General features: G+C 34.6%; 1 protein-coding gene and 1 long non-coding RNA gene across 7 annotated transcripts in view; one reads left to right on the top strand and one right to left on the bottom strand.

Moving 5' to 3' along the window:
* Positions 1 to 26105, bottom strand: part of LOC116429438 (uncharacterized) — a 98163-nt gene that overhangs the window by 14513 nt on the left and 57545 nt on the right. For all 6 annotated transcript variants that reach the window (XM_031982384.2, XM_031982385.2, XM_031982386.2 and 3 more), the window contains one exon: positions 1754 to 1927. In XM_031982384.2, the coding sequence (XP_031838244.1) occupies positions 1754 to 1927 (174 nt within the window). The remainder of the gene's footprint in view (positions 1 to 1753; positions 1928 to 26105) is intronic.
* LOC143174405 (uncharacterized) lies at positions 8065 to 11129 on the top strand. The gene is made up of 4 exons (XR_012998296.1): positions 8065 to 8322; positions 9232 to 9937; positions 10040 to 10320; positions 10563 to 11129. It is a non-coding gene; the product is annotated as an uncharacterized LOC143174405 (long non-coding RNA).

Genomic DNA, 26105 nt, shown 5'->3' with positions numbered 1-26105 from the left:
TGTCAATTTCAATATTTTAATATTTGTCTCACTTTAGTCATTCCTATTTAAATTCTTCAATATTTCTCTCACGTTTCTATCTACTATTAACTTTCTTCATTTCCCTTCATACTTTCCTTGAAGGGATGCACTCTACCCTTTTCTTAATATTTTCCTCATACTTTCATACTCCTACCTCGCACTTATTCTTAACCTTTCCCTTTTTATCTTCTTTAACGACATATAACTTGGGATACACCTACTCAAGTTCATACATCATTTGATACCTTCATAATGAATGTTTAATATTATTCAAATAAAGTTTTATTAAAATCATCATTTATCTATGTAAAATAATGAATAAAAAGTAACAAGTAAATTCAATTTACGAACATTTTTAATTATTCTTTACTCGAAAGTAATAATCAGATTGAATTTATTCGTCATTCTTGATTGGTTACTTCAAATAACTTTCGCCCAACACTGTCCTTAACCTTTCCTTTTCTGTCTCCTCCAACGCTGTATAACTCAAGATACGCCTATGTAGTCAAACCTACGCATTATTTAATATCTTTAGCCTGCACTGCTTTCAGTTCTCCAAGGTATATACCTATAACCATTTTATCTCTTCTTTAATGCAATTATACAGACGACTACGCGTTTCCTCCGTTTCTGTAGCATATCCTCACCTTTCCACAGTTTCTTTACCACTTCCCCCGACATCTTTTTTTATTCTTTCTCTATTATAAACTCACGATTATCTTAACTCAAGCTACATCATTCTTTTCTTTACTCCTTTATTGACATATGCACAGTTGGGGGATGACTTGATGTCTAGCAGAACGACACAGGAGCAAGAGGTGTTTTTCTAATTTACAGTTCTACAGTTTTAATTCACTACGTGCAACCGTATTGATGAATAGCAAATTAATGATCGCAAATACCCGGAATTAGGAAATAAAACCGACAGAAAATTAGCTGAGAAAGAACGAAAACTAATCAAAAAGCCTGAGCCTCCCCAACAAGCAATCTAGCAGCACTTCTAGATCTAACGCGCCTTGTTAACACTTTGGTCGCTGTCACGTAAAATGTGATTTTGCACCGTTGCTTTCAAATGAGATATAAACTGATTTCAGACCACAGATTTGATGGTCGTGTGTTACTACATGTCAATTGTTTCCGTTAAAATCTGCTGCTTTTGTTCCCTACGTATTTTAACGCCAACAATACGCACCATTAAAGGCCTGTCGGAAATTCTATTTCCTCATTGCTTCGCCATGGTTTTCCACGTTGATTAAAAAATAATATGAAAATTTGCTAAATGTGTCATCTTGTGCATTAAATTAGGAACTATAATAAATGTCTCAGAATCTTATTAGACTTTTAGAAAACTCGGAACAATAAAAAATCAAACCTATCCATAAAAGGTCCATATTACTGGTCACGTTAATGAAAAACCATATTACCGACAGAGGATTAATAGTATCCATAAATACACTGCAATTATTAATTACGCTAATACGTACATGACGCCGGTGCGTAAAGAGCTCTTCAGAGAAACGTGTTATCAAAACGCCAGCTTATCTTACCTCATCCAGTATTTTTCCTTTCTTGACTTTGTTCTTCTTCTCTATCAGATTTTAAAATTTGTTCTATTCTCTAAGTTTTTCGCTCGTGCGCTTTCGTACGTGTGCCAATTTTTCTGTGTGCATCTTTTGCGCGCGCTCTTTTCCTGTCCGCTTTTTCCTGGCTGCGAACTTGACCAGATCCTTACCTGTCGTTACATCTCAAGGCCGCGTGGCTCGGACTCCTCGGTGGCTGAGAAGTGTTCGCAGCAGCTGCGGTGAGCTGAGAGCCGCTAATTGACTGCTGGCCAGCTTGTTGCCCACCAGGGGCTACTTGAAGAGGCGTGCTGGGCGCCGATCGTGCTCCTATGGACCCCGCAGACCTGGAACAACCAGAAATTCGTATAGTCAACACCATCCCGACAAACTGTATGCTATTGTACAATTTTAATCGCTGGGATTGTGCGTCTTGAAGTGCTGTACAAGGTCAAATCAAAGTAACGTTCATCGATCAACATTTTGACCGCTGTGTCACCCTAAGTCCAGTGTCACAATACTTGTCTATGGCTTTGGAAGCTCATTTTCTCCATAACACATCGAACAAACCGAATTTGTCGGAATCTATAAGATGCGAGGAGGCGAAGAAAGCAATCGCCGTGGAGAATCTTATTTTTTAGTTTTCGTTTCGTTAGGAAAATTGCTTTGATTGTATGAATAATTTGGCGAGTGGCGATTTGGCGGTCACCGTGTTGATACAGGAAACGGGAATACGCGCACATCGACATTGTGCGATTAGTATATTAGTAAATTATGACACAATATATTTTAATGTTCAACAGTACGTAGTTATTTATATGCCCGTAAAAAAATTGACAAAACTTGAGAGAGAGGAGGGGTGAGCGCGTAATAATCGAAAATTTGTTCATTAAATATTATGCAAAAGACACTATGAGTACTTTAAGTATTGAAGCAGCAAATTATACTTCCACCGTTCATTCATTGCAGATTTTAAGGGTTGAAAAAAGAGTTGTATGACATAACAAAACGATGGATATTTTAGTGGAGTAAAAAACAGTTTGCTTTGTTAACAAAGTATGTACAATTGGAGATTAACTTGTCTAATGTCAAAATTATTTTTACACGTGTACTCGACTAATACAGACATAAATTAATCTTCAATGTACCACAGGTAAACAGTTCTCACTTTACAATTTATATTTAAAAATGGTTGACTAATTGAATGAGAAAGAGAAACTCGAAACATTTGAAATCTCGGTAAATTTATACAATTTATACAATTTAGTGTAAATACAAATGTTCGTGAATTCATTTGGGAAAAGTGAGGTTTAACAGTCAGTGTTTTTTGTCGTGGGTTTCATAATTATAATAGCAGTACTGTTTGCAGTTGCTGTTGGTGCATAAAATTTATAAAAATTTAGTTATATTTAATTTATCGACCACTGAAAACAGGACATAAGAACAACTTTGTTTAGAATTTGAAAATAGTAAGATGTTCAGAATACAAGTGGCATAAGTGCAAAGGCAGGGTGATATATAAAAAGGATTGTCTTCTGTACTGATATTTCACAAGGTTATCTGGGTCATCGATGTCCTCTTCTTTTTTTTTAAGCCATTCAAGATATTTTTAACCCTCGGGTGATCTAGCTGACACTAACATGAATTTTATGAGGTTCCAGTTGACAGTGAAATGAGTGTGTTAAACTCGGATTAAAACTAAGATGTCTGGATGTCGACCTTAAACCTTTTACTCAATCGTTACTAATCCTTGTAATCTAACAATGAAACATAACACTAACAATAAATCACACTTTATACTTTCTTTTCATTTACATTAATTATATTAATAACATTTCACAACTAAAATCTGTTTAGTAGAGATTCTTTATTCATATTTAATATAACTTCAGTATTATATTTACATGCTTTGTAATGCAATCAATATTCATTCATTATTCAACACGTTCTGTACCATGGAAATTTCGGTCATATTTTGCTTATGAACTGTATTGATGTTCTAAATAAAATATTAAATTATATTCAAGTTTTTGGTAATTTTCATATATTTTGATATTGTTTCTTTATGTTTTCATTGCTTTGCAACGTATACCGTTATTCTTGACCATGTGTCCCTTAAAAATATTTTCTTACAAAAATTCGCGTGCACCATATGTGGTACACATGGCACTGAACGTGTTAAGAGGTTATACGCAACTCGAAGAAAATTATTTTTGACCGAAGTATCCATAATAATCCAAAAATATTTGATCAGTTATAACGTTCGTAGTTTCGAGAAAAATAGAAGATAAAGGGAAAAGTAGATTATTTTCTTATTTATAATCGTTTTTTTATATCTCTTCTAATATCTGCCGTAATAAATATATTGAAATCTTTACAACATATTCAAATTACTTTTAAAGCGAATTGTACCCTTACGTTCATAAATCGTCGGACGCTGAATTTTTGTTGAAAAAATCTGTTTTTTATCAACATATACTAATGAAATAAATGAAATATGATCTACGCTACCACCTTTTTAGCACAAATAATTCATCACTTTCTTATAGAGCGTGTGGCAGGCAGTATCGATTGATACATTAATAATTCTATACTTCCATTTAAATAGTATTGATTACTTTGAACACTTTAGTTATTTTCTTTTTGGCCTTGAGAGAAATTGTTTGCTCAACATAATACTTTCCTTCTTTCTTCACCTTCAAATCAAATTATACTGTTCGCTAATATCTTTTGTTATCAACAGAAATGGTGATAGTCAGACCTGAGATACTTAATGTGCTCAAAAGAAATAGAAACCCGTTTTATTAATACTGTCTATATTAAAACAACGATGACAGAATTAATACAAATATTTGGTCGTGAGGGTTAAAGGAAAGAAACACACGTGCACTGTTCACAATAAGATCAATAGATAAAAATGCATGGATAAATTTCATAAAAGATCGTAAATAAGATCAAATGTTACAAGAAGCTCACAGGTTTTCATCTCACGATTTCCATCAAACATATCTATAGTCCTGTAATAAACAATTATTATAAATAGTATAATATATATATACCTTTTTTTCTTTGTATAAATTCAATGTAAATATGTGAAATGTTAATAATAAATAAAAGGTTTCAAGATTTTTAGAAATAACGCATTACGTTGAATGTTGAAGTAGATGTTATAAACTTTACGAGTGAGTTGAAAATACGAGATAAAGTCTTGTCACACAAAATTTTGTTTTCCGACGAACCAACAGTTAAAGCTGGTCACTTATTGCTTTATCAATGTGCAATTTTTAACATGTATAAACATTGAATATAATGTGTATAACCCATACAACGTACATGACGTACACAGACATGTGTAAATAACGAAATGAGGTGTTATTAACTGCTACTTATAAAAGTTTTTATACCATTCAAATCGATTTTCCTTCAACGAATCATTGAATAATTATAAAAGTTTGTTTTACAAAACTTAATCAATAAAAAACCATTTTTACGAAAGGACTCGATATGGTAGTTACTACACTTCATACACTTTATTCGCCGGGTATTTAAATAGTACTTTGATTAGGTAGGAATATTGATAGAAAATCAATAAAACCACACCACAGTTAACGTTCACAGTAAATACGAAAAAAACAGAGTGTAACAGATATGTAAGTACTTGACACGACAACAAAGCTGTGTACCTGTGTTAAAAATATGTATTCATAAGCATAAGGTACATAGTGGTCTTATATGAAAATGCATTATTGAGTTGCAAATATTATGAAAATTTACACTTTTCAACGGCTATTTCAGGTGAATAAAAAGCGAGGAATTTAAGCCCTTTGTTAAAATATAATTTTTAGTAGAATACTACTGCGAATCAAACATACTTAGGCTTCCTGTAAATTTAATACAACTTAATTTACAGTACAGTTACACACATTTGGGCTGTAATAATTTTAAAAGATTTATCTAGCACATACGTGTTTTAAGCTGAATGAAATATCGAAGATAAAAGTAAAAAGATAACAATACCATAACATTTAGAACTCAGTACAGGTTTATACTAACTTAATGAGATATTAACGTGTATAGAACAGTAAAATATCGGCGTTTATAAATCTGTGACGCAAACATTTCTAAAATCATACCTAGCTCTAGGAAGCTGGCTCGAAGCGAAGCAAAAGTCGATGAGTCCTCGTGTTTCGAACTCCATGATTCTATCTGTCGGTTGTCCCGACTAACACAGAGTATAAACAAGCAGTGATTAAGTAACGACTCCCTTAAATCATATTAGAGATCCAGTATCAACGTCGATTTTCAAGTCTTCCAAAAATCGAAGCGAACTGAGGTTCACCTACGTTTACCGAACAAACGAAGATTGTTGATCAGATGTGATACTGTTTCCCAACAAGAGAGAAAAAAAAGGAAAGAGAGTCGAGAAAGCTGGATACAGTACCTGTGCTGCGTTTTGCGTTCGAAAAACAGCAAAAGTCCACGAGAGATTCAAGTAAAATCAAAAAGTAATTAACGATTTCTAAGACTAAGCCAGTTGCCCTTCACTCTTTGTGAAATACTGAAAAAACTCTACAACGGTTTGAAAACTAATAAACTCAACGGAAAGTATATCCTTGCGAAAAGAAAAGTTGACCACTGCTGCGAAGCCGAGTAATAAGTATACACCGCACTAGAATAATAAACGGGTGTCACATTTAACACCGCGCAGCAAGATCGTGTTACACCTATTGCCGAGAATCTTTACCTATTCCAGAGGAAATCAACTAATTAACGCAGCTATTGTAAGAGGCGTCAAGGGCCGAAGAAACTCAAGGAAAAGTGTGGTGAAGTATTATTGCACAGATTGAAAATTCTTCGAAGTCAGCTGATGTATCGTCGTCCAGCGAGAATACAAAGTGATTTTTATGAATTATCAAAGACAGTTTCCTTTGCAGTGTATCGTCGAAGGGGGCTCAATTAGTAGAGACCGTACTGGTATCGATGTTTCCCGAGAATCGTTCGGTAAGAGCCAAGAAAACTCGAAGAAAACACGAAACTGATGTAACGAATGATAATAGTAAGCTTTAACGAAATATTATATGTCGGACGTATTTCCTTCTGCGATAAATCGTCGAATCAAGATGAATCAGTAGAAGCCGCGCTGGTATCGGTGCTTTCTGAGTACGATTCGAGTAGCAGACCGTAGCTTAGCTCCGAATGAACCTAAAGCCAAGCGGGCTAAGAAGAAGATACTCATTTCGGATGAAACCTGATCGAAGATGCTTGCGTCGATGATTGTCGTTCGAACGACGCCGAAATTGGATTCGATCAAAGATGCTTGCGTCGGTGATTGTCGTTTGAACAACGACAGACTTGGGACCTGAGGACTGATCGTTCAAGTCGTCCGATACGTTCAATTCGTTGATAGAAATAAGCAGACACGATGATTAGCGGATGGCTGAGGTCGAAGAAGAATTGAAGAGCAACGTGTTGACAACGCTACGCGAGTCCTCCACGGACCAGCCGGGGAACAAGACTGGCGATAACCTATTCGAAACGGACATGGAGCGAATCCGATGCCCTTTCGACCTTTTGAATAATTAATAAACGCATTGCGACTTCGCGCATTTATCTATAGTCTCCGACCGAATGGTGCGGGGAACGCGTTTCACTTCGATTAACCCGTAGAAACTATGCTGCGGTGCTCGGAAGCCGGAGACTTGCTCGAAGTAAAGGTATATTATCACAGTTACTATTATTATCAAACTGTTCAATGTAGAAAAACTATAGATTCGATTTTATACAACGACTACTAACAATGACTTATGTTGTTAACTCTTCACGACTGAATTTTTGTTTGAAAAGGACAGTAATGAGTTCAGCTTCCGCTTGATTGCAACTTATATTGCTCAAGTCGTATTAATTTGAATAAAAAAAACATGGAAAAATAAACACGTTGAATGTCGCACGATTTCATGGTACAGAATACTTGAAATGGAAAAAATATAATATTAAATCATTTTATTGGATTGCATTGTTATTCTTGCAGGTTCATCTAGCTGAATGTGACCACATTAGTTAGCATTATTTATAACATAGAAGTGTTTTCAAATAATCATGGTTTAATCGAGTGAACTATGGTAATTCGATTTGGTTGGGGGTCACCGGTGACCCCCGTGTTAAGGTTGAACTAAAATCAAGTGTCCATACTGTGCAGCTCTCGTGTTCTGAGACAATCCTAAAAGCTAAAAAGTCACAGGGGCAAGGGAAATCGGCCGCACGGTCCACCTCGGCCTTCCAAGCAATGCAGTGTCTGGCCTCGGTATCCCCGGGATTCAGTAAAGATAAAAAGCCGCCGCTGCGTAGAAACGAAATTTGACGTCAATGTTCGTTACATCCCACTCCCTCGGATACCGCACGTCTGCTTTCTTCGTCACGCGGCTCGGCCAATAACATCAACTGTTGTTCTATAGCTATTGACGCGAGCATCCTGAGTGGACATTTCCCCTTTCCCCTATGCATTTTTAGCTTCTAGGTTTGACTCAGGACGGGAGAACTGCACAGTACATGCGCCAGTATCCTTGAAGAGGTTACACGGATACCGTTCAATAAAAATACAAAATCGAAAATAATGCAATATGTATTTGATACGGATATGCGCATTGCATACAGTGTACAGCATAATGTAGTATAATAGGATACAGTGGCCAATAAAAATTCCTGATCAGACCGTGTTTTCAGTTTTTCTTCTACAAAGAACGTTGTAAGTACTTTTATCAATACGATGTATAAAAGCATTGTTATACGCAAGAATATTACGAAAATGACAACACTATTTACTGTTCGTATGTACTTATTTAACAAAAACTCCTAGTCAGATTCTATTATGAACCTGTGGTTCTCGAATGCATTAGGATCAGATGCCAGATTGTTTGTAAAGAATTCTAGTCTTAAATGCTAGAACAACCGAGCGTTTAACATGATTAATGTGTAATCCTCCTGAGAATTGTAACAATAGATTTTTTTCGGTTTCTTCGTATATTAATTGTAATATTGGAATGAAACTATTTATTTTTCTAATTATTTCAAATATTTAACGTTTCTGAGATATCAGTAATTGAGAAATAAAACGACTGAAACTCGTGATTTTTACGGATACGGTTGTTCTAGTGTTAATAGACTAATATTTAATTTTCGATAACTTACTAGTGTTTGTTTCATAATGTGATTTAGGTAACAAATAAAATTGATTAATTTTATGGAAGTGTACCTATATATTCAATTTCATATTAATACTAGGTTTACGGAACACGTTCATTTGATGCACATTCAATTTTATAAACACTATTTGGTAAATTTTTACGTTAATTTTAATTGACGCAATTGCATCAATATGTATCTTAATCATCTAGTTTTACAACCCGTAATTTCCAAGATCTAAATGAACGGATATCCACTTGGCTAGGAATAACAGAATAAACTGTGCAATAAACGTCCGTAAACCTAGTGTCAAATATACATTTAAAAGGCAGGTATTTCTGTCCTAATTACTTTAATGTTTTCAATTACTCTTACACTTATCCGAATTGGATTCCGATTTAAGTATTGCGATTGCAAAAAGTTTCTCTTTGATTATCGAATGTCATACTAACAAGGAAACCTTTTCCACCAGCACACTGCGATGTTAATGAAACTTATGTGAGACATAGTCCTCAAGAAAATATCTGACACGTATTATTCCTTATCGACCGGCACCTACTCTAAAGGAATGAAAACACCCTTCAAACTTGAGAATCGAAAGTATATTTTCTACAACATCTTTGAAACTAGGAGGTGTAGGAGAGAAATTTTGTTTTAAATTGTTCGCCTCAAAATGAACAATTTAGATTTTTTTTCTACACTTCCTAATGGAATCCTCATGTGGTACAATTTTCCTTTATCTAGGCGTTTCCTAGCTTTCCGCGAATTTAAAATGATCGTGATATCTATGTGTACCATTCAGGACGAAAGGGTTACGGTCAAATAAAAAACGGCCGGTATATAGTTTTCGCTCTTATCAAGGAACCTTACGGCTAAGTAAATTATACAATTACACAATAAACTCCGCATCGTTCCGCTGCGAAAGCAGCGAGTGCTTTCGTATTAACCAGTTGGCCATTTTACGGGAACTACGGGCACACGGCGTATACGGTACGCCGAATTGGATAGTCTGGCACGGGGCCAAGAGGTCGGCTGTTCTCTCGTGCCGTGCATCAATAATGGGCGAAGCTGCATTCAGAGAAGATGAGAATTCTGCGTCACGGCCGTTTTCCTACGGGCCTAGCGGGCACAATCGCCTAAAAGCGACAGATGATAAAGAAGGCAGCAGAAATGCTAGTGTATGCATATGTGTGTGTGTGTGTGTGTGTGTGTGTGTGTGTATGTGTTTGTGTACAAGTATGCGCATCGCTCCTGCCAATTGACCGAACACATATGCATAGGGCATACCCAATTTTCCATAAACGTGAGAGCAATATCAATGATTTAATGAACCGCAACCCTGCAACTTGCAATTAGCGTGAAAGGGACAATGAGATCGTTCGATCTGGATCTTTGCGGTGCGAAAGGTCGAGAAAAATTTAGCCAGTGAAATGAGACACAACGTTAGACAAGTTTTTATTCAGGACTGGCATTCTCTTGTTTATGGAAAATTAATGAGAAATAATTAATGCAATTTCCGATCGCACCAATTCGAGTGGAAGTGTATTTTCTACGGCGTAATGTAAGTACCTAAGCTAGACGGCGAATCTGATATATAAATAAATTCGTTATTAATACACATTCAGCTTGAATATCAGTAAAAAAAGTTTGGAAAATTTAAAAATCCTCGTTTTACAATCGAGAAACTGAAAAATGAGGAACATCCGATTCGCCTCAAATCCAAGGGGCAAATATTTCTCATTTTTCCTATTCTCATTTGACTGATGATTGTCTCTTGTTATTGTGTCTTTTCGTTTTTTATAGGTACGCGTCATCTAATAATTATGTAAATAATTATGATATTCATAATCATAGACATATTAAAATAGGGGCAAACACAGATCCGAATCACTCTACGCGATTTCATCCGAATAGCCTCGTTTCTAAGGATTTCAAAGTGAATAAATGAACAAAGTACAATATAATAATCTAAAGTACATTAAATACTGAGTTTAGACATCTTAGAGACTAATAATAATAAACACATTTGAATTTTCAAGCTTAACTTGCCACTTTAAATGTGAAATTCCAACTACGCATTGTAGATTAGCCACGAACTCGTTACGTTCGCGCGCGTTCGCTTCGATTCTAACACGTGCCGGTGGCAAACATTGGTTTGAAACAATTGAAGACGTATTGGATTAAGTGTAGGGAAAATGCATGAGGTAACGTGGACGGTGAACGTGCTCATTCCTATAACAATGTAACAAACATGGCTAATACCCTTATTTTTATCGGATTCGCCTCATGATCCGATTTGTTTCGGCCTACCATATATAGACAAATAAAAATACAAATGCTAATTGAAGTGAAGATGCAAATAAAAGGATTTCTTTGTATACAGTATATAATTATGCAACCCCATTTCCGATGCAGCTATAAAAACACGGTTATGAATGTGTGAAGATCTTTTCAATGTGTTCCATGGAATTCATGTTTTCTTGTATTTTGTTTACTTACTTACACTTACACTACGTGCAAGTCACATCTGCATTTTAATGCAAATCTTGGTATTAGGTAATATCAGAAAAACGCAGCAAACATCGGTTCAGTGGTTAACTTGCCCAACGTGGAGGTCATGCGTATGTGTTGCAGAAGTACAAATGGATCTTTACAATGTCAATAAAATAATCTTCTGTACCGTGACGTATCTCGTTCATTATTAAAATGCAGCAGGTGTGCATCGTTGCGAATGTTTTCCGAAGGCCACGAATGCTAGTAAGACGTCACATAAATAAGGTAACAGCAGTTGTTCGATGAACAATGTAAAATATCGATACAAATATAAGTAAAAACGCACTTATTATGAACATAGTAAACAGACTGTAAACTTTATGCATTTGTTACATCGACAAGTGTATTAGTTACAATAAAATATAAACGCTAACAAGATTTAGCAAAGATATTTCACGAACACAGGAGCATTTAAATATTAATAATGCGTAGTAACTCTTTTAAAAAGCTCAAAGATTCGTGCCGATAAGCGTTCAATAGTTTACTTCATAAAAAGATTAAATTTCAATTAATTTATATTATATTTCATTTTTAGACCTTCATAAGTTTTTATAATAAATACTGAATACATCATAATTTCCAGTTTAACGATCGAAGATCTCCGAAAAAAATTTGTCAAAGTTAAAATATTCGAAGATGAACTACCGAGACACCTTTCATGTTTCGTCGCCTTCTTGGCTTATCAAAATATTTTATCTTCGCTTAGTAGCGTTTTTACGTGTCTGTGAACAACAAAGTTATTTAAGCTTTCTCATTCATGTGTCTCGCACTGGATATTCGAAGTTTAATCTCCCTCTTTCGTATTGGCTGGAAACAATCAATCAGCTGATCGGAACTGAATGAACGATCTAATGAACGAACTGTAAACAATGAGAAAGAAATTTAAATCGAACACGCACACACATCGTGACAATGACATGTAGAACGATCGCCAACGGGAAAATTATGTGAACGACTGTAAGAATAGAACATGCATTTTGCATTTGATCACACAAGGAAACAGGAATGTATCTACCTATTAAGAGAGTCAAGTTTAATTATGTGTTACGTGCCGAACTGTTCCCGACACTTCCTTTAGAGTTGGAGCATTTAGTTTGATTAAGGTACTGTTCTTAGCATACACGTGATCCTCGCTTTGTAAGTAGGCCATTTCTAACCATTTCCGCGCCACTATTTTTACAAACAGGATGAGTCAGATCAGATTACATTTCGGATTTGTTTGGAGATAAAAATAAGTTGTAGAAAAAAAAGTTGAATAGTGTACGACGATTCAATCCTACAACTTTACTTTTTCTTAGGAAAACAACAATGTACATTTTTTTAACTCCTACAAGCTTTATAATCTGTTCTATAAGGACATGTGGTAAATTCTTTTAACGGGTCATTACGAATATACCACGTAGATACTTTCACGCTAGAAAGCATCTGTACATTTGATAATTTTTGGCGTATCAAATTTGTACTTTTCCTTTTTTTGTAAATACAAAAACATATTTTCGATTTGATACATGAATTGATTTCTCTGAATGCTCTGTTATCATGGAGTATGTATTATCATAAAAAGTAAAAATCATCCATTAAGTGGGCAAATGAATAGTACCCGGAAGAAGAATTAATACACTTTGATTATCCGAGTTACGACGTAAATATTAATTACGATTAATAATAATTCCCCAAAAATTCGTATAATTTCATCTGTACACTACTGTTGTTTTACATTATAATTAAAAGTAATATAGAACTTCTTTCATCCACTTATTCGAAAAGTTCCAATGTTGAGTCCTCGAATAATAATTCAAATTTTGAAACTAAATGGAAGGACTGCAAATGAAAATGCTTCAGCACCAAGCAAGCTCTTTTATTATCGTCACTCGTAATATACGTGAAACACATTATCAACTCGTTATAATTCATTGACGGGCATAATATACCAATAACTTGGTAAGGTCAAAGTGCAAAGAAGCGAGGAGTGACACTACGAGTGGGCACTGGTAACAATAGCACACTCAGGCCATTATCTCCTACAGAAAATACTTTCGAAAACAGAAAGTGGCCAATCAATTTGTCAACTAAAACAAAAAAATGATAGAACTTCGTGTTTCGGAAGTTATATGTTAGGCACGAAATATTAAAACGCGAAGACGTAATATAATGGAAAACAACTAAAATAAATAAATAAATCATTGAATCTATTAATGGGGAAAATACAAAGACAAAAATGTCGATTCGAGGACCTAATTTTCAAAATAATCAGATTCAGTCGGAACGCATCCATGCAATTATGCAAATGTAGGTCCCCCGTGTGCATTTCCTTCGTGTCTACATATTTTCGTCGCAGAACAGATGGACATTCGATTATACGATTGCGTGATATTCATTCGCGTGAGTTCAACGTCCACAAAAGTCCACTATACACGGAACATTGCAACCGTAAATAGCAGGAGGCCGGATCGCGAGTGGACAATGTATCGTCGATAATTTTCAAAATTAGACGTTTCAAAGCTACAGTTCTAACATTGTTGCCTGCAAATATGGTTGGACAAGGGTAAATGCGTGGGTAATTCGAAAGTAACAACACGCAGTTCCCTACATGCGCTTTACCCTCGAATTAAATACGCATCTAATAATAACTGTTATACAATAACAGCCATTGGATTTTTGTGCAAATACAGATTTGTCTACAGTAATTTATAAAAGCAAGAATTCAACAAATAATCATTTATTTGTTAAAGAAAAGCTTAGCTTGTAGTCAGTATAGGCGTACGAGACGAACTGGTCTCCTGAAGCATGGAAGCCGAAGGAAATAAATTTTGTTATAGTAAATTTCCATATAACGCGATCAATACGTTACGTGTTGTATGAATTCGGGTTATAGGAAATCGTGCTGTACGAGATTTTTCTTGTGTAGCACGAATAATAAAAAATTAGGTTGTAAAAAAAGGATCAGGGAACAGAAGAAATCGGTAACAACGAAGGGAACAATATGTAATGCTCGACTAAATCATACCTCGTTTTGAAATTTGAGAAGTTCTTGTGTATTTTTACATATCGCGTTGTATGAAAACAATTAATCGCAAAATCTTCGACACGTTATAGGAATTCGCGTTGTGGCAGCTCACGTTACGTTGTATACGAAATCGTGTTCATCTTAGAGAAAAGAGTTATACAAGAACTATATAAATTACGTTTTCTAAGCACTTAACGAGAATTATTCATTATTATACAGTTTTTATCAGCAAGTTTTGAGAATATGACTAATTCTTTATTCACAAGTGTATGCCCGCTGCTGTTATACCTTGCGTACTGCAATTGCCTATCACGATCCCGTAGGGATGTGTATGTTAAACGTAGCGTGCGAATGGTACGGTTTGTAGGGGATGAAATCGGGCGCATGAGTCCGTTATCTAAATTGAAACGAATCACGCGCTGAAAAGAAATGATATTCTTGTTGACTTTAAATGAAAGCTTTCATTTCCTTTGGTTAGTTATTTCAGGAAGAACAACGTGACTATATATGTGCGTGTGTACATTACTTTGATTGTACGTATCTCTATAAATATTCATAATTGCAGAACGTCAGTTTACATAAAGTTATTTGACGAACGATATGTCTTCAATTGTCTGTGAAAATGGTAAAATATGAGGTTTAATCATGCTGTGATTGCACTTAATGAACTTTGTAACAGGAAATATCAAATAGTTTTAAAAATTTATATTGAAACAAAGAATTAATTTGTACTCCATTATCGCCATGTACAAATCTCTATTTATTTTTCATTAATATTCAAGGTATCCATGAAACAATTCTTTCATCCTCAACTTTAAGGGATAATTTCATCCGGTATATGTAAATGTAGATAACTATACAAACATGTATAAAGGATTTTGCGATATCTTATTTATGTGTAAAATTTTCTTAGAAAGTTGCTTTTTTTACTGCATCTTTACCAAAATAGAAACTGTAATTTCTTTAAAAGAATTAATAAAAATACGGAACATGCGAATAAAGGAAGTCAAGGAATTATAAGTTTCCGAAAAAATTATGTCGAGCATCAGTAACGATAGAGAAGATTTAAATGATTCTGTACTAAAGATCCGTCTTAACAAAAAAAGTTGTTTAACGGCTATTGTAAGACCATTTATAACACTGCGATGGAAGTTTTGATCATCTCTCTGTCGATTTGCATCATTCATGAACATTGTTACGTTAGTACAAGCCTACGCACAACGCCTAATCGTAATGCACATACGAGTGTTTCAACCCATCCGAAAAATCAATAAATGCTAATGGTTTTCGAACAGCATTGAGGCACACGATAAATATTCGTCGCAGATCTGTTTGAATAAAACACGACGATACATATGTAGATATTTACTTCATATACATGTATGTAAGTAGGTAAACGCCAATATGAAAACAGTCGCAGTGCATTATGCATTTATAGCAAACGGAAATCGTTGAAAATGTAAAACATATCTTTCAAAGAAATCGAATCTAGTTGCTGTTTAATTTAAATTTTCTGAAACCAATAACGCGATGAATAAAACTTTCATTGATTTTTGTTCAATTTCGCGAGAAGTCTTATGGTTTACTAGTAACAAACCTACTAGCAACATATATCTATAAACAAAAGTACCGACTGGTCGAGATCTATACACGCATAAAAAAGCGAACAATTTACTAGCAAATAGGCTAACTTATACAAACTTAAATCGAAAAAGAATTTGTATACTCTGTTCAGATCACTACTAGAAAAGCTTTTTGAGAAATTCTTAGTTGCCAGTCACTAAATTTTAAAAAACTATTCAAAAATTTTAAAAAACTAATCAACAATCAATAGAGAAAGTACTAAAAAGTATCAAACTATTAAAGATTATATAATTATTCTAAAGAAAGTAATTGATTTAACCAAATACATTACAAATTAAAATATGCCACGTTGGATTATTATGGAATTTTATGAATTTTATCATTATTATTAATTATTATTAGTATTATTTCTTATTATGCCATATTATGCCGTATTATTTTTTTGTAGATAGCGGTATTAATACAACATTCATAGTCTTCGTATTACTTAACTCTTCACACGACGAAGATACAAAGATCCGTACATAAAATTTTAATAAATTTCCAAATTAATTTAAATGTCTGAATATTCAACAGCCTTTTATACAAGTTTTTATCCCGTCATACATTGAAGTTCAAACGATCGGAAGGCCATGTTTAAAGCACAGTGATAGAAAGTATTAAACCGCGAGCCCTCCGACGATTAATTATTCTCTTGGAAGATAACAAGCTCGTCTGCGTAAACACCGAAGGCGTCATCTCTCTTTCAATGGGTCGCTACGGTTTTCACGGTGCTTCGCACCCGTTTAAACGGACATACACGGGGGAGCCGTGCTTTCATCGGGCATAATTAACTTTCGAGCAGCTGCAGGGTTATCGTGCGCATGAATGAAGCGTACAGCGTTTAAACAAAAAAAAGAAGGAAAAAGAAATCATGGATTAAAATTGTATACTGGCTTATTGAAATTATCCTATAAGTACCTCCGCCGCAGTGAAAATAAAAATGAAAAGAAAAGCCGTCGCTCTATTCGTTATTTTGACGATGAGACTACTTTTTACAAAGTCTACGATTGCACTTAGTACGTTTAAATTGTATACGTTTTTCAAAGGAAATTATAAAATGGAAATTTTGTTGATTCAGTTTCAATACGAATACTTTTAAAATAATGATCCAGTGTATTTGTGTTGCATAATATTCTGTTAGATACATATGTTTCTAATATTTAACAGGATTAAACACTGAGTAAATTTCACTAAACTTTTTACTTTATTCACAGAATGTCAACATTTCCATTTGTTTCTAATCATTATAAATTAGTTCAGATTAGTTGAACTTTATTTAGGGTAAAACTTAAAAAATATACAGAGTAGAGATTATTTTGTATTAAGTCCTGTTAATTAGAAACTAATTCTTATGAGATTAATCGACCACTTTCCAGTGTTAAATACGTACGCTTTCTCTGTTTTTTTTTGCCTATAAGTTTTAAATCACACCAACAAAAATATTCCCTCTTTTACTGATAAATTAAATTCTTCGCTTAAAAGTTACAAATCGAGAATTTCTACGATTATTAGAACTGAGTTGAATCCTTCGATGTTACCAATATAGGTGCATATATATATGTACTGGTATCTACATCAGTGAACAATAAAGATTTAGATGAACAATAAACATTATATTATTTTATAATGTAAATTTTCACGTGTAATACATCGGATCTACAATTTTTATTTGACTTCAAATAAAGTTACCTCTTTCTCAGTGATAGTTGCACAGGTGTGATAATATCGTTCAAACTACGTCGTTGCGTTTCTAGCATGGAAAAAGTTACTTCTGCTCAATTATTAAACAACTCACCGTTTTATACACCAGGAAACTTTGACCGGTGAATAACAAATCTTATGATTGTCAACGCACCGTGACAAAGTACACATTCACATGATACTCTTACCGAATGGTTAATTTGTATTCAGGGGTCAAGGAATCAATTGCCAGCGCCGCCGTCGCCGAGAAACAAGATTCATTCCACACAGATCGGTCTATCGATTCAAGGAAAGTTTCCCAAACGAGTCGATTATGCAAGTTTATATTGGGCAACACATTATTCTGCCTAAAGCGGAATCGGCTTATCTACCTCTGAATATCCGATTTTTTTGTTTTCGTTTCTGATGTGGATAAGGATCGATGGTCGAGCATTGAATTGCTTTTCTTCTACAGTCGAACCTCGAGATCTTGAACCTCTATAACTCAAACCTCTGAAACTTGAAAACTTCCATAACTCGAACCTCTGTAGCTTGAACACTTCTATAACTCGAACTTCTATAAACCGAAAGCCTTTATAACTCAAAGTTCTATAACTTGAAAACTTCTACTAAACCTCGAACACTCGAAGTTCTTTTGCCTCCCTTTGAAATTCGACTTGTCGAGGCTCGACTGTATTTTTCTGGTCGTCCCTTTCAAAACGTAGTACAAGAAAAACTCGAGCGACTGATTGATGTAGTACAGATTTTTATTTAAACACACTGTCAGGAATGTTATAATAATCCACAAACATACAAGTAAAACAGAAACTTACTTCCATTGTGAAAGGTTTTATTCGCTTAAAAATCAAATGAAAATTCCATAAAAGGGTATAGTCATACGAGAGGTTAAAATGTGCCCTTGAACTATATTATATCTATGATGAACAGTTCGATAGCATATACACGAACACTGTATTCAAAGTTTCAATTCTGTAATTCTGCCAGAGGTTAGTTATAGACTTACACCGGTTAAACAATTTAAAACAATGAAAATTCTTTGTTGAAGCTTTGAAGTTCTAATATTTATATTCTTAAAATAACGACTTACGGTACCACTGTCTTCAATCTAAGGTAATATTGGCGTGACAATTTATTCGGAATAAAACAAATGCAGACACTGATGTATGCATTACGCTGACTACATTATATAGGTGTTACAGAATAATGTTCTGCAAATTTGAACGGATATCTATTTCCGGCGTGTTCTACAAAAAGGCAATTTACTGTTTTAGTATTATTATAAAAATGATACAATATTTTATACATTTGCATAATCCATGGAAATGTTTACAATACACATACGTCTACACAAAAAAATTAACAAGGCATCAATAAATTGCATTTGCAGTTTAATGAAGTTTCCTATCGAAGAACACCACGCGCATTTCATTCTTATCTTTCGAAGTTAGCGCACAAAAATTGAAATCGACAAAAAAATCCAAAGTTTACTCTGACTTTACCGGAAGTTCGAATATCTTAAAGGATGACACATTCTATCACTGTTTTCAGGTAATCGATATTTTGCAACCGATAAAATCGAGGGCTGATAAGAACAGTTCGCATGACCCATGAGCACTTCATTCTGTACTTCAAAGGCAAATTTAGATTCAGTGAATCATCAAAGTCAATGGATGAGATCATAACATCGACGAATGAAGCCATTTACAGATCAAACTGTCCACTAATTTTACTTGACTTTACTTAACCCTTTCAGACCTGACGTACATTATAATATACACTATTTTGATACTTTAATATTTGACGAAATATTAGAACTGTGACAGACAGCTGTATATACATACTTACACCTATGCTTCCAGCCTGTTTCTATCAGAAAATATAGATTTACTATTATTATTATTATTATTACTAGGTTTAATTAAGATCTATTGTTAGATAAGTGAACACACTTTTGTAGAAAAATTAGGTCTGAAGGAGTTAAGTGAGTTTTAAAATGTGAGTTTTATAGTTACTTCAGTTCATACGACTTATCATATTTTGCTTATATTTTTATGAAGATAATTGCTATGGCAATTAAATAGCTCATGTATTGTAGAAGTGGATTATCGAGTTAACATAATATACAGAACGGCTGAAAACGAACCGGTACGCCACGGCGTCGATTCCGATGGCTGCCATAGTTACGCTACGTATTTCCAATAAAGCGTGCAATATCCCAGAAAGTGACTTGTGCCTAGGTTATCCTTTATTTCTGTACAGCTGTATATATCAAACTGTATCTAACACGTGCCTACACTCGACCCCTATAAACCGTTCAATATTTCATCTTGAAATTTCGACGGCTACCGTTCTACCGCCTGCCTTCTAAAAATTCATCTTGCCTCGTCTGTTTTGCATGATATCTTTCATAGTTTTTTGTTCCTATCCCTTATACACTATCGTTAAATAAATTTCATGGTTATTTTAAACGACTCTCTTTCCAATCCTATAAATACGTTATTATATTAATAAATCGTTACATTAATGAATGTTACAAATACTCAAAGGTGCGCGTCGAACTTTAGAACATTCATTGTCTGTTTGATAAATCAATAATATTTTTGTTTTGTTTAATATCACTTTTGTGTCTCTCTGAATTGGTTACAATGTAATTTATCTGTTTCAAAATACTTATTTCTCTTGATATAATTTATTAAATGATCATCCAGTTATAACAATTAAATAAAGCTTCTTTAAGAAAATACTGCATTTCATCAATAAATGTGACAGCATAAATATCGTCAGTTTTCGCGTTTCATCGAACAACAGCCTAATTTGTTGTTTATTTTGTATTTATTGTTATAACTTTTTAATCGAGCATTTCAGATGCTAGCGTTTGTGACCTCCTTTTCGTGTTTCTACTCGTAGAATATGCTGACGCTGGATTTATGCAAAACCGAGCCGTTACACTAGTATAAGCACTTAAGTACAGATATAATTCAAGCAGAAAATGCTACTGCATAAAGAATAAAAATAAGTTACTGTAGGATTTTCAATTATCGCTTTTTAAGTGCTAAATATCTTTTTAATTTCAACGTATGCGCGAAAGAATCATCGATAATCTTAACCGCTCAAAGAAAAGTAATCTTAAAAGAAAAATATTCTTTACGTTGCATGCATCCTTCGACAACATTCGAATTGCATATTAAAGGTTTTGATAACATGCCAACCGATGGAAATATTTTTGGCTGACTTGTTTTCTGTTCAGGCACCCTACATATTTAACCCCTCAACTGAGCTGGGTCTAGATAAGAACGCATCACAATGCACGACATTATAATTTTCCGTCTAACAAGTGAAAAATTAGAACAAAGACAGCCGTTGTAACTGTTGATATAAGCAATTACGATAAATTATAGGTATGATAATGCTCGAATAATTCATTTATTCTAGAAACTTTATAAATAGTCGCATGGAACAGAATGACGCAAACACTGAATACGATATTCCCGTGAACACGATATATTTATGTTTCCTATTAATTTATAAAGATAAGAATAAATAGACTGTCACCTTTCGTTAGAAACAGAAGGGTGTCCAACAAGAAAATAATTATGACCATAGTTTAACAGGTCGTTAAATTAGTCTCGGCATTCACTACGAGAATACGATCTGAAAAATGTGCAAAGCAAATGAATAATCCAAGATGACATTGATTTTTTAATGACAGAAACACAGTTTTGGAACCTGCTGTATTGCAATTTGTATTCCACTTAGGGCTGGTTAACTGTTGTTTGAAACATTTTTTCGTCGAGAGAAATTGCTTCAAAAACTGCGGCGACAATTACAAGGAACACCCTGTATATATTGATCATTATTCCAGCTCGCCGAACTAAACAATCTATACTGTCAAGGTTAAGAAAATGTTAACTTTATTAGGAAATGTGCGCCAGAGCCAATCAATGTTCTTTTCGGTACTGCAAATATCGAGCTACCCGCAGTATCATTAATCACAGCCAGTCTATATTTGATACCTATTACATAATCACTGTCGCAACTGTTTATCAGGTTGAAACAAACAGAATTCGCACAATCAAATTCGACGCGATACTCTAGAACCGTTATCTCACGCGATAGTTTATAAGTAGACTGCGGATGTTTATGCAAACGTACGTAACAGTGAACTGATTTGTCAAAGCTGAAATCATAAAATAATTCCTTTAATCTATAGTGAGCTCAATTACATTCAAGAAATGATAAGAACTTCATCAAAGTGAACTTCATTAAACACTTTTCGCTTTCTCGTTTATGGTTTCAATGACTGTACACGTAATAAAAATGAATTGTATATTACACTCTTAATGTTATTCGGAATTTTTTACCTTCAAATGCTTTCAAAAATAACAAACTATCATATAACGATAGATTAACGTGTGAATTATCAACGAAACAGACTTAAACAATGTAAAGCATTCGTATAATGTTTAAACCTTCCTTATCCAAAACGAGATTTATTGTCAAATATGAATACGATACGTATAAAAGGAAACCGTAACTATCGTGAAAATTCGACAGGCTGTAGCGAGACACTAAAAACAATAAAACAAACAGTAAGCGTACTGGCAAATGGCAATACTATACGTTCAACGTCTAACGCAATGGATTTTCCTTTGATTTACTCCAATACCACCGGACAATGCCGAATTCTGCCAAATGCTTGCTAATGTAGTTGTTGCAAGAATTCTGCTACTATTTTCGAGTCTTGCGTGATCGTCTATAAATGTGTACGTAACGTTAGGGTCAGCAGATGTTAGTCCTTTAGACTATGAATGGCGCTACTGTAACTTTATCATGCATCCCATATCCGTTTCATTTTGTTTAGTCTTAATACCGCGATTATTATTATTACCACCACCACCATAACACCATTATTAGAACATCGTGGGAAGAGTATAAAGATAATTAAAAGGTTAATGATTGGAAAACGAGTGTATAGTTCAACTTACAATCGACTGATTGAGAAACGTTGAAGAGAAGCATTTATCCAATTTACCGGACTATATAGTAACGAAAACAGAATAAAGTCACACTGCCAATAGATAGCCGATATTTTTATCAGAGGCAACGCGCGAAACGCTTTCCCCGCGGTTGGTCAATGATCTCTGAATAGCGTTCAACGCCACCGACGCGTCTGCCACCCGCGTTTGGATCAGTTAGCATACATCCTGTTAGATTAAAAGATTTAACGCCTTGCACGCGCTCGCTTTCGATCCCGGCAACGCGACGATCCAAACAAACAGTTATCTTCTGCTCCCCACATTCACACACGCCCCCTCCCCAGTGGCTTTTATCGCTATAGTTACATAAAGCGCGATTCACGGGAAAAATCTATTTATGTGGCCTTATCGTTTCACCAAGCATTTCGTTCGTTTTTTTCCACTTTCTTCCCGTTTCCTTCTTTCTTTCTGCTTGAAGTATTTAGGTACTCTTAGACGCGAATGCTATCTGAAGAAATGCAGGTGTAATTAGTAAATTTCCATCTGTTCTGATGTTATTTTCGATGCTCATGTGCTATTCCTCAATACGGTTACACGTAACCAATCAATATTATAAACGAAACACTCAGTTGAAAATTCGGAGTGCAAAATCTATACATGTTTTGTCTTAAGATGTTAATAACCGAATACGGTTTACGATATTACTAATAATTTTGATTTATAATTGATAAAAAAATATGCCAAACGAAATGATAGTATGCCATCAAATTGCAGCAAGAAAAATTGGCAACGGATGTTAAATTACTTCGAATTGCTGGTAATGTTAATAAAAAGATGACGTTACTTTAACTCTTTTAATGAAATTGCACTTTTCCCACCAATCGATAGATCTCCATATCTTCTAAAGTATTATGAGTCTTAAGTCGAATATACGTTAGTTTAGAAGCTGTGACTTGTCCCGATCTTTTATGAAATCGGACGTTGTGTGGACTGATTATAGTCTGAGGCACATAATACTTACAGTTAATTACCCCAAAAGAATAATAAGTAATGACATATCGTGACGTTTCAAGTATACTAGGGAGATGACTTGATGGCTAGCCGGACACCGCAGGGGCGGGAGTGGTCTTTTCCCGTGTTCTTTGTGTCACGCGACGGAATTAAACCTGATAGTCGCTAGCGGCCAACGATATGGTCAGATCAAGTGAAATCATAGCCGGTCATGATCGTTGCCAATATAATGACACATAATTCAACGAAAGTATTCACAGTCGATGATACAATCAAGTCAAATCGAAATCTATTGATCGTCGAATTGGTTTGAGAGCGCTCAAAGACTAAGGCACTCTTGATCGGATTTGATCCGATCGACAACTGTGAACGACTGACGGTCAAAAAGGATCATTGGTGACAAGCAATTAATAGAATTTTTTTGAGAATGTAGTGAAATATAGGATTTTAGTTGCCCAAATGTTGCAACTCATCGTATAAAACGAAAACACTAATGGAAATCGAAACTTGGTAAGAAGTAATGTTTATTTCGTTATAAGTGTTTTATTGCAAGAGTCAAAAAGTGTCTGAAATATTTCCTTGAGAACTTTGTTTCACATGAATTTCATCAAGATCGACGTGTGCTAGTTGAAAAGGTTCCCTCGTAAATAAGGAGACAAAATAAAAAATGTCCCTTCTTTGCGATAATTATTAAACATCCGGCTTATCTAGAACCATTGTCTTTTTTATCGTAATCCAATCTCTTCCTTATCCAAAATTAACACATTTATTAAACGATACTGAAAAACGCTGTTCCTTTTTCGAGTAAATGAACAAGAATGAAAAATATATCGACAGGATTTGATAGTGTCTGATCGTTCAAATCTTTGATCGTGACTGATCGTGATTTGACCGTACCGTTGAACGCCAGTGTGAATCAGGCCTTAGTATATATGACTGTTTCGGCGAATCGCATGCTAGAGCCGAAAATGCGTAAGACAATGGACGTGCCTCCTTCTACTCCAACCATTTAGACCCGCATTCCTTAGTCTAGCCAGCTAGTTATCTCCTAACCTTACCTAACTCGAATAAGTATATACATATCTATAGTCTACAGCAAAGATCTATATGCGTTTATCAAATTTTAAATGGCTGAAGAGCAGAACAAAAATTGTTGACACTTCATGAATATTTGCTCCTTCATTGGTTGGATAGAGTTAGATAAATTAAAAAAGAAACGGTGGATGATTCGAATATTTGTTTAGAAGAAAACGTGAATAAACCGGAAACACGGTTTTATGAAAATATTGAATTTTTGATATTTTTCAGCTGCAATATTCTTCGGTTAATGCTTCGACAATGTGCATGAATTTATACCACCGACGTGCAATGTTCTTCGTTTCGCCGAGTTTTCAAATTGACATCTTGAATCTCGAATTTCTCCGAGTATTAACAACGTAATACAAAATTGCTGGTATCATAAACCCCACGTGCACGCTACGAGTGAAATTACCGGACGTCGCCGTCGGGGCGATTCCTGGAAGTAGCAGACTAAGGGTCATCGCACCCTTAGTTGCTACCCCACGTAAAACACTCCAGCGGTGGTGCATACTGTTTTTCTAAAGGTCGCCTCAAATCAATGCAATTGTTCGTCCTCCGAACAAAATCTGACGGAAAAGTTAGTCCGGGTTAGTTGAAATTTGCATGAGAAAATCCACATCTTGAACATTTCAGAAATTATGAAATTTGGGAATATGTGAAACATATATTACTATGTATTACACAAGTGTTTTTTGTCATCCAAATTCCCACCAAGGAGATAAAATTAACCACTGAAGAATTTAGCTGAAACAATGTATTTTAGAAGATATTATCAGTATTTTTATTCGCAATTTCTCTCAAATCTTATTATATATATCTTTTTTATAATTGTTTATTATTCGCGAAGAATAGAATACAATCGAAAAATAGCTAAATATTCAGAGATTAAATTTACCCCTTTAGTTTGAATTTGGTCCACAAACCAAAATGCCTGATACATGTTTATACGTGATCTACATACTCCCAAAGATTCATCATTTCTTGAATTTTCGATAATATGTACATATAACAATTTATCGATAATTTTTTGAAGATTTTCCCTTGTTCGATGAGAAACAGAACTCTTGACAGAAATGAGCTTTTGGAATAGTGTATATTTCAGTCACAGAATCATTACAGTTTACTCGAGAAGCAATCAAATTCTCCTGGATGGTCAGTTCAATTCAACTTGGATAGAAGCAATCAGGCTTCCGTGATCATGAGTCATGATCAAATCAACAATCAAATTGTCCAGAACCGTTCACGGGCTCCTGTATAAAAAATACTTTCGCTTTTATACTGTCAATCACTTTACAAGCAAAAATAAGCAAGTTTCCTTCGATTTCTGTGTGATTCTGTAATTCTGTGATTTTGCAAAAAGATTTACTCAATGGTTGTAACAGTGCTAATTCA

This window comes from Nomia melanderi, chromosome 3, assembly GCF_051020985.1.
Source record: "Nomia melanderi isolate GNS246 chromosome 3, iyNomMela1, whole genome shotgun sequence".
NCBI classification, from domain to species: domain Eukaryota; kingdom Metazoa; phylum Arthropoda; class Insecta; order Hymenoptera; family Halictidae; genus Nomia; species Nomia melanderi.
This window is presented reverse-complemented; position numbering and strand designations above follow the sequence as displayed.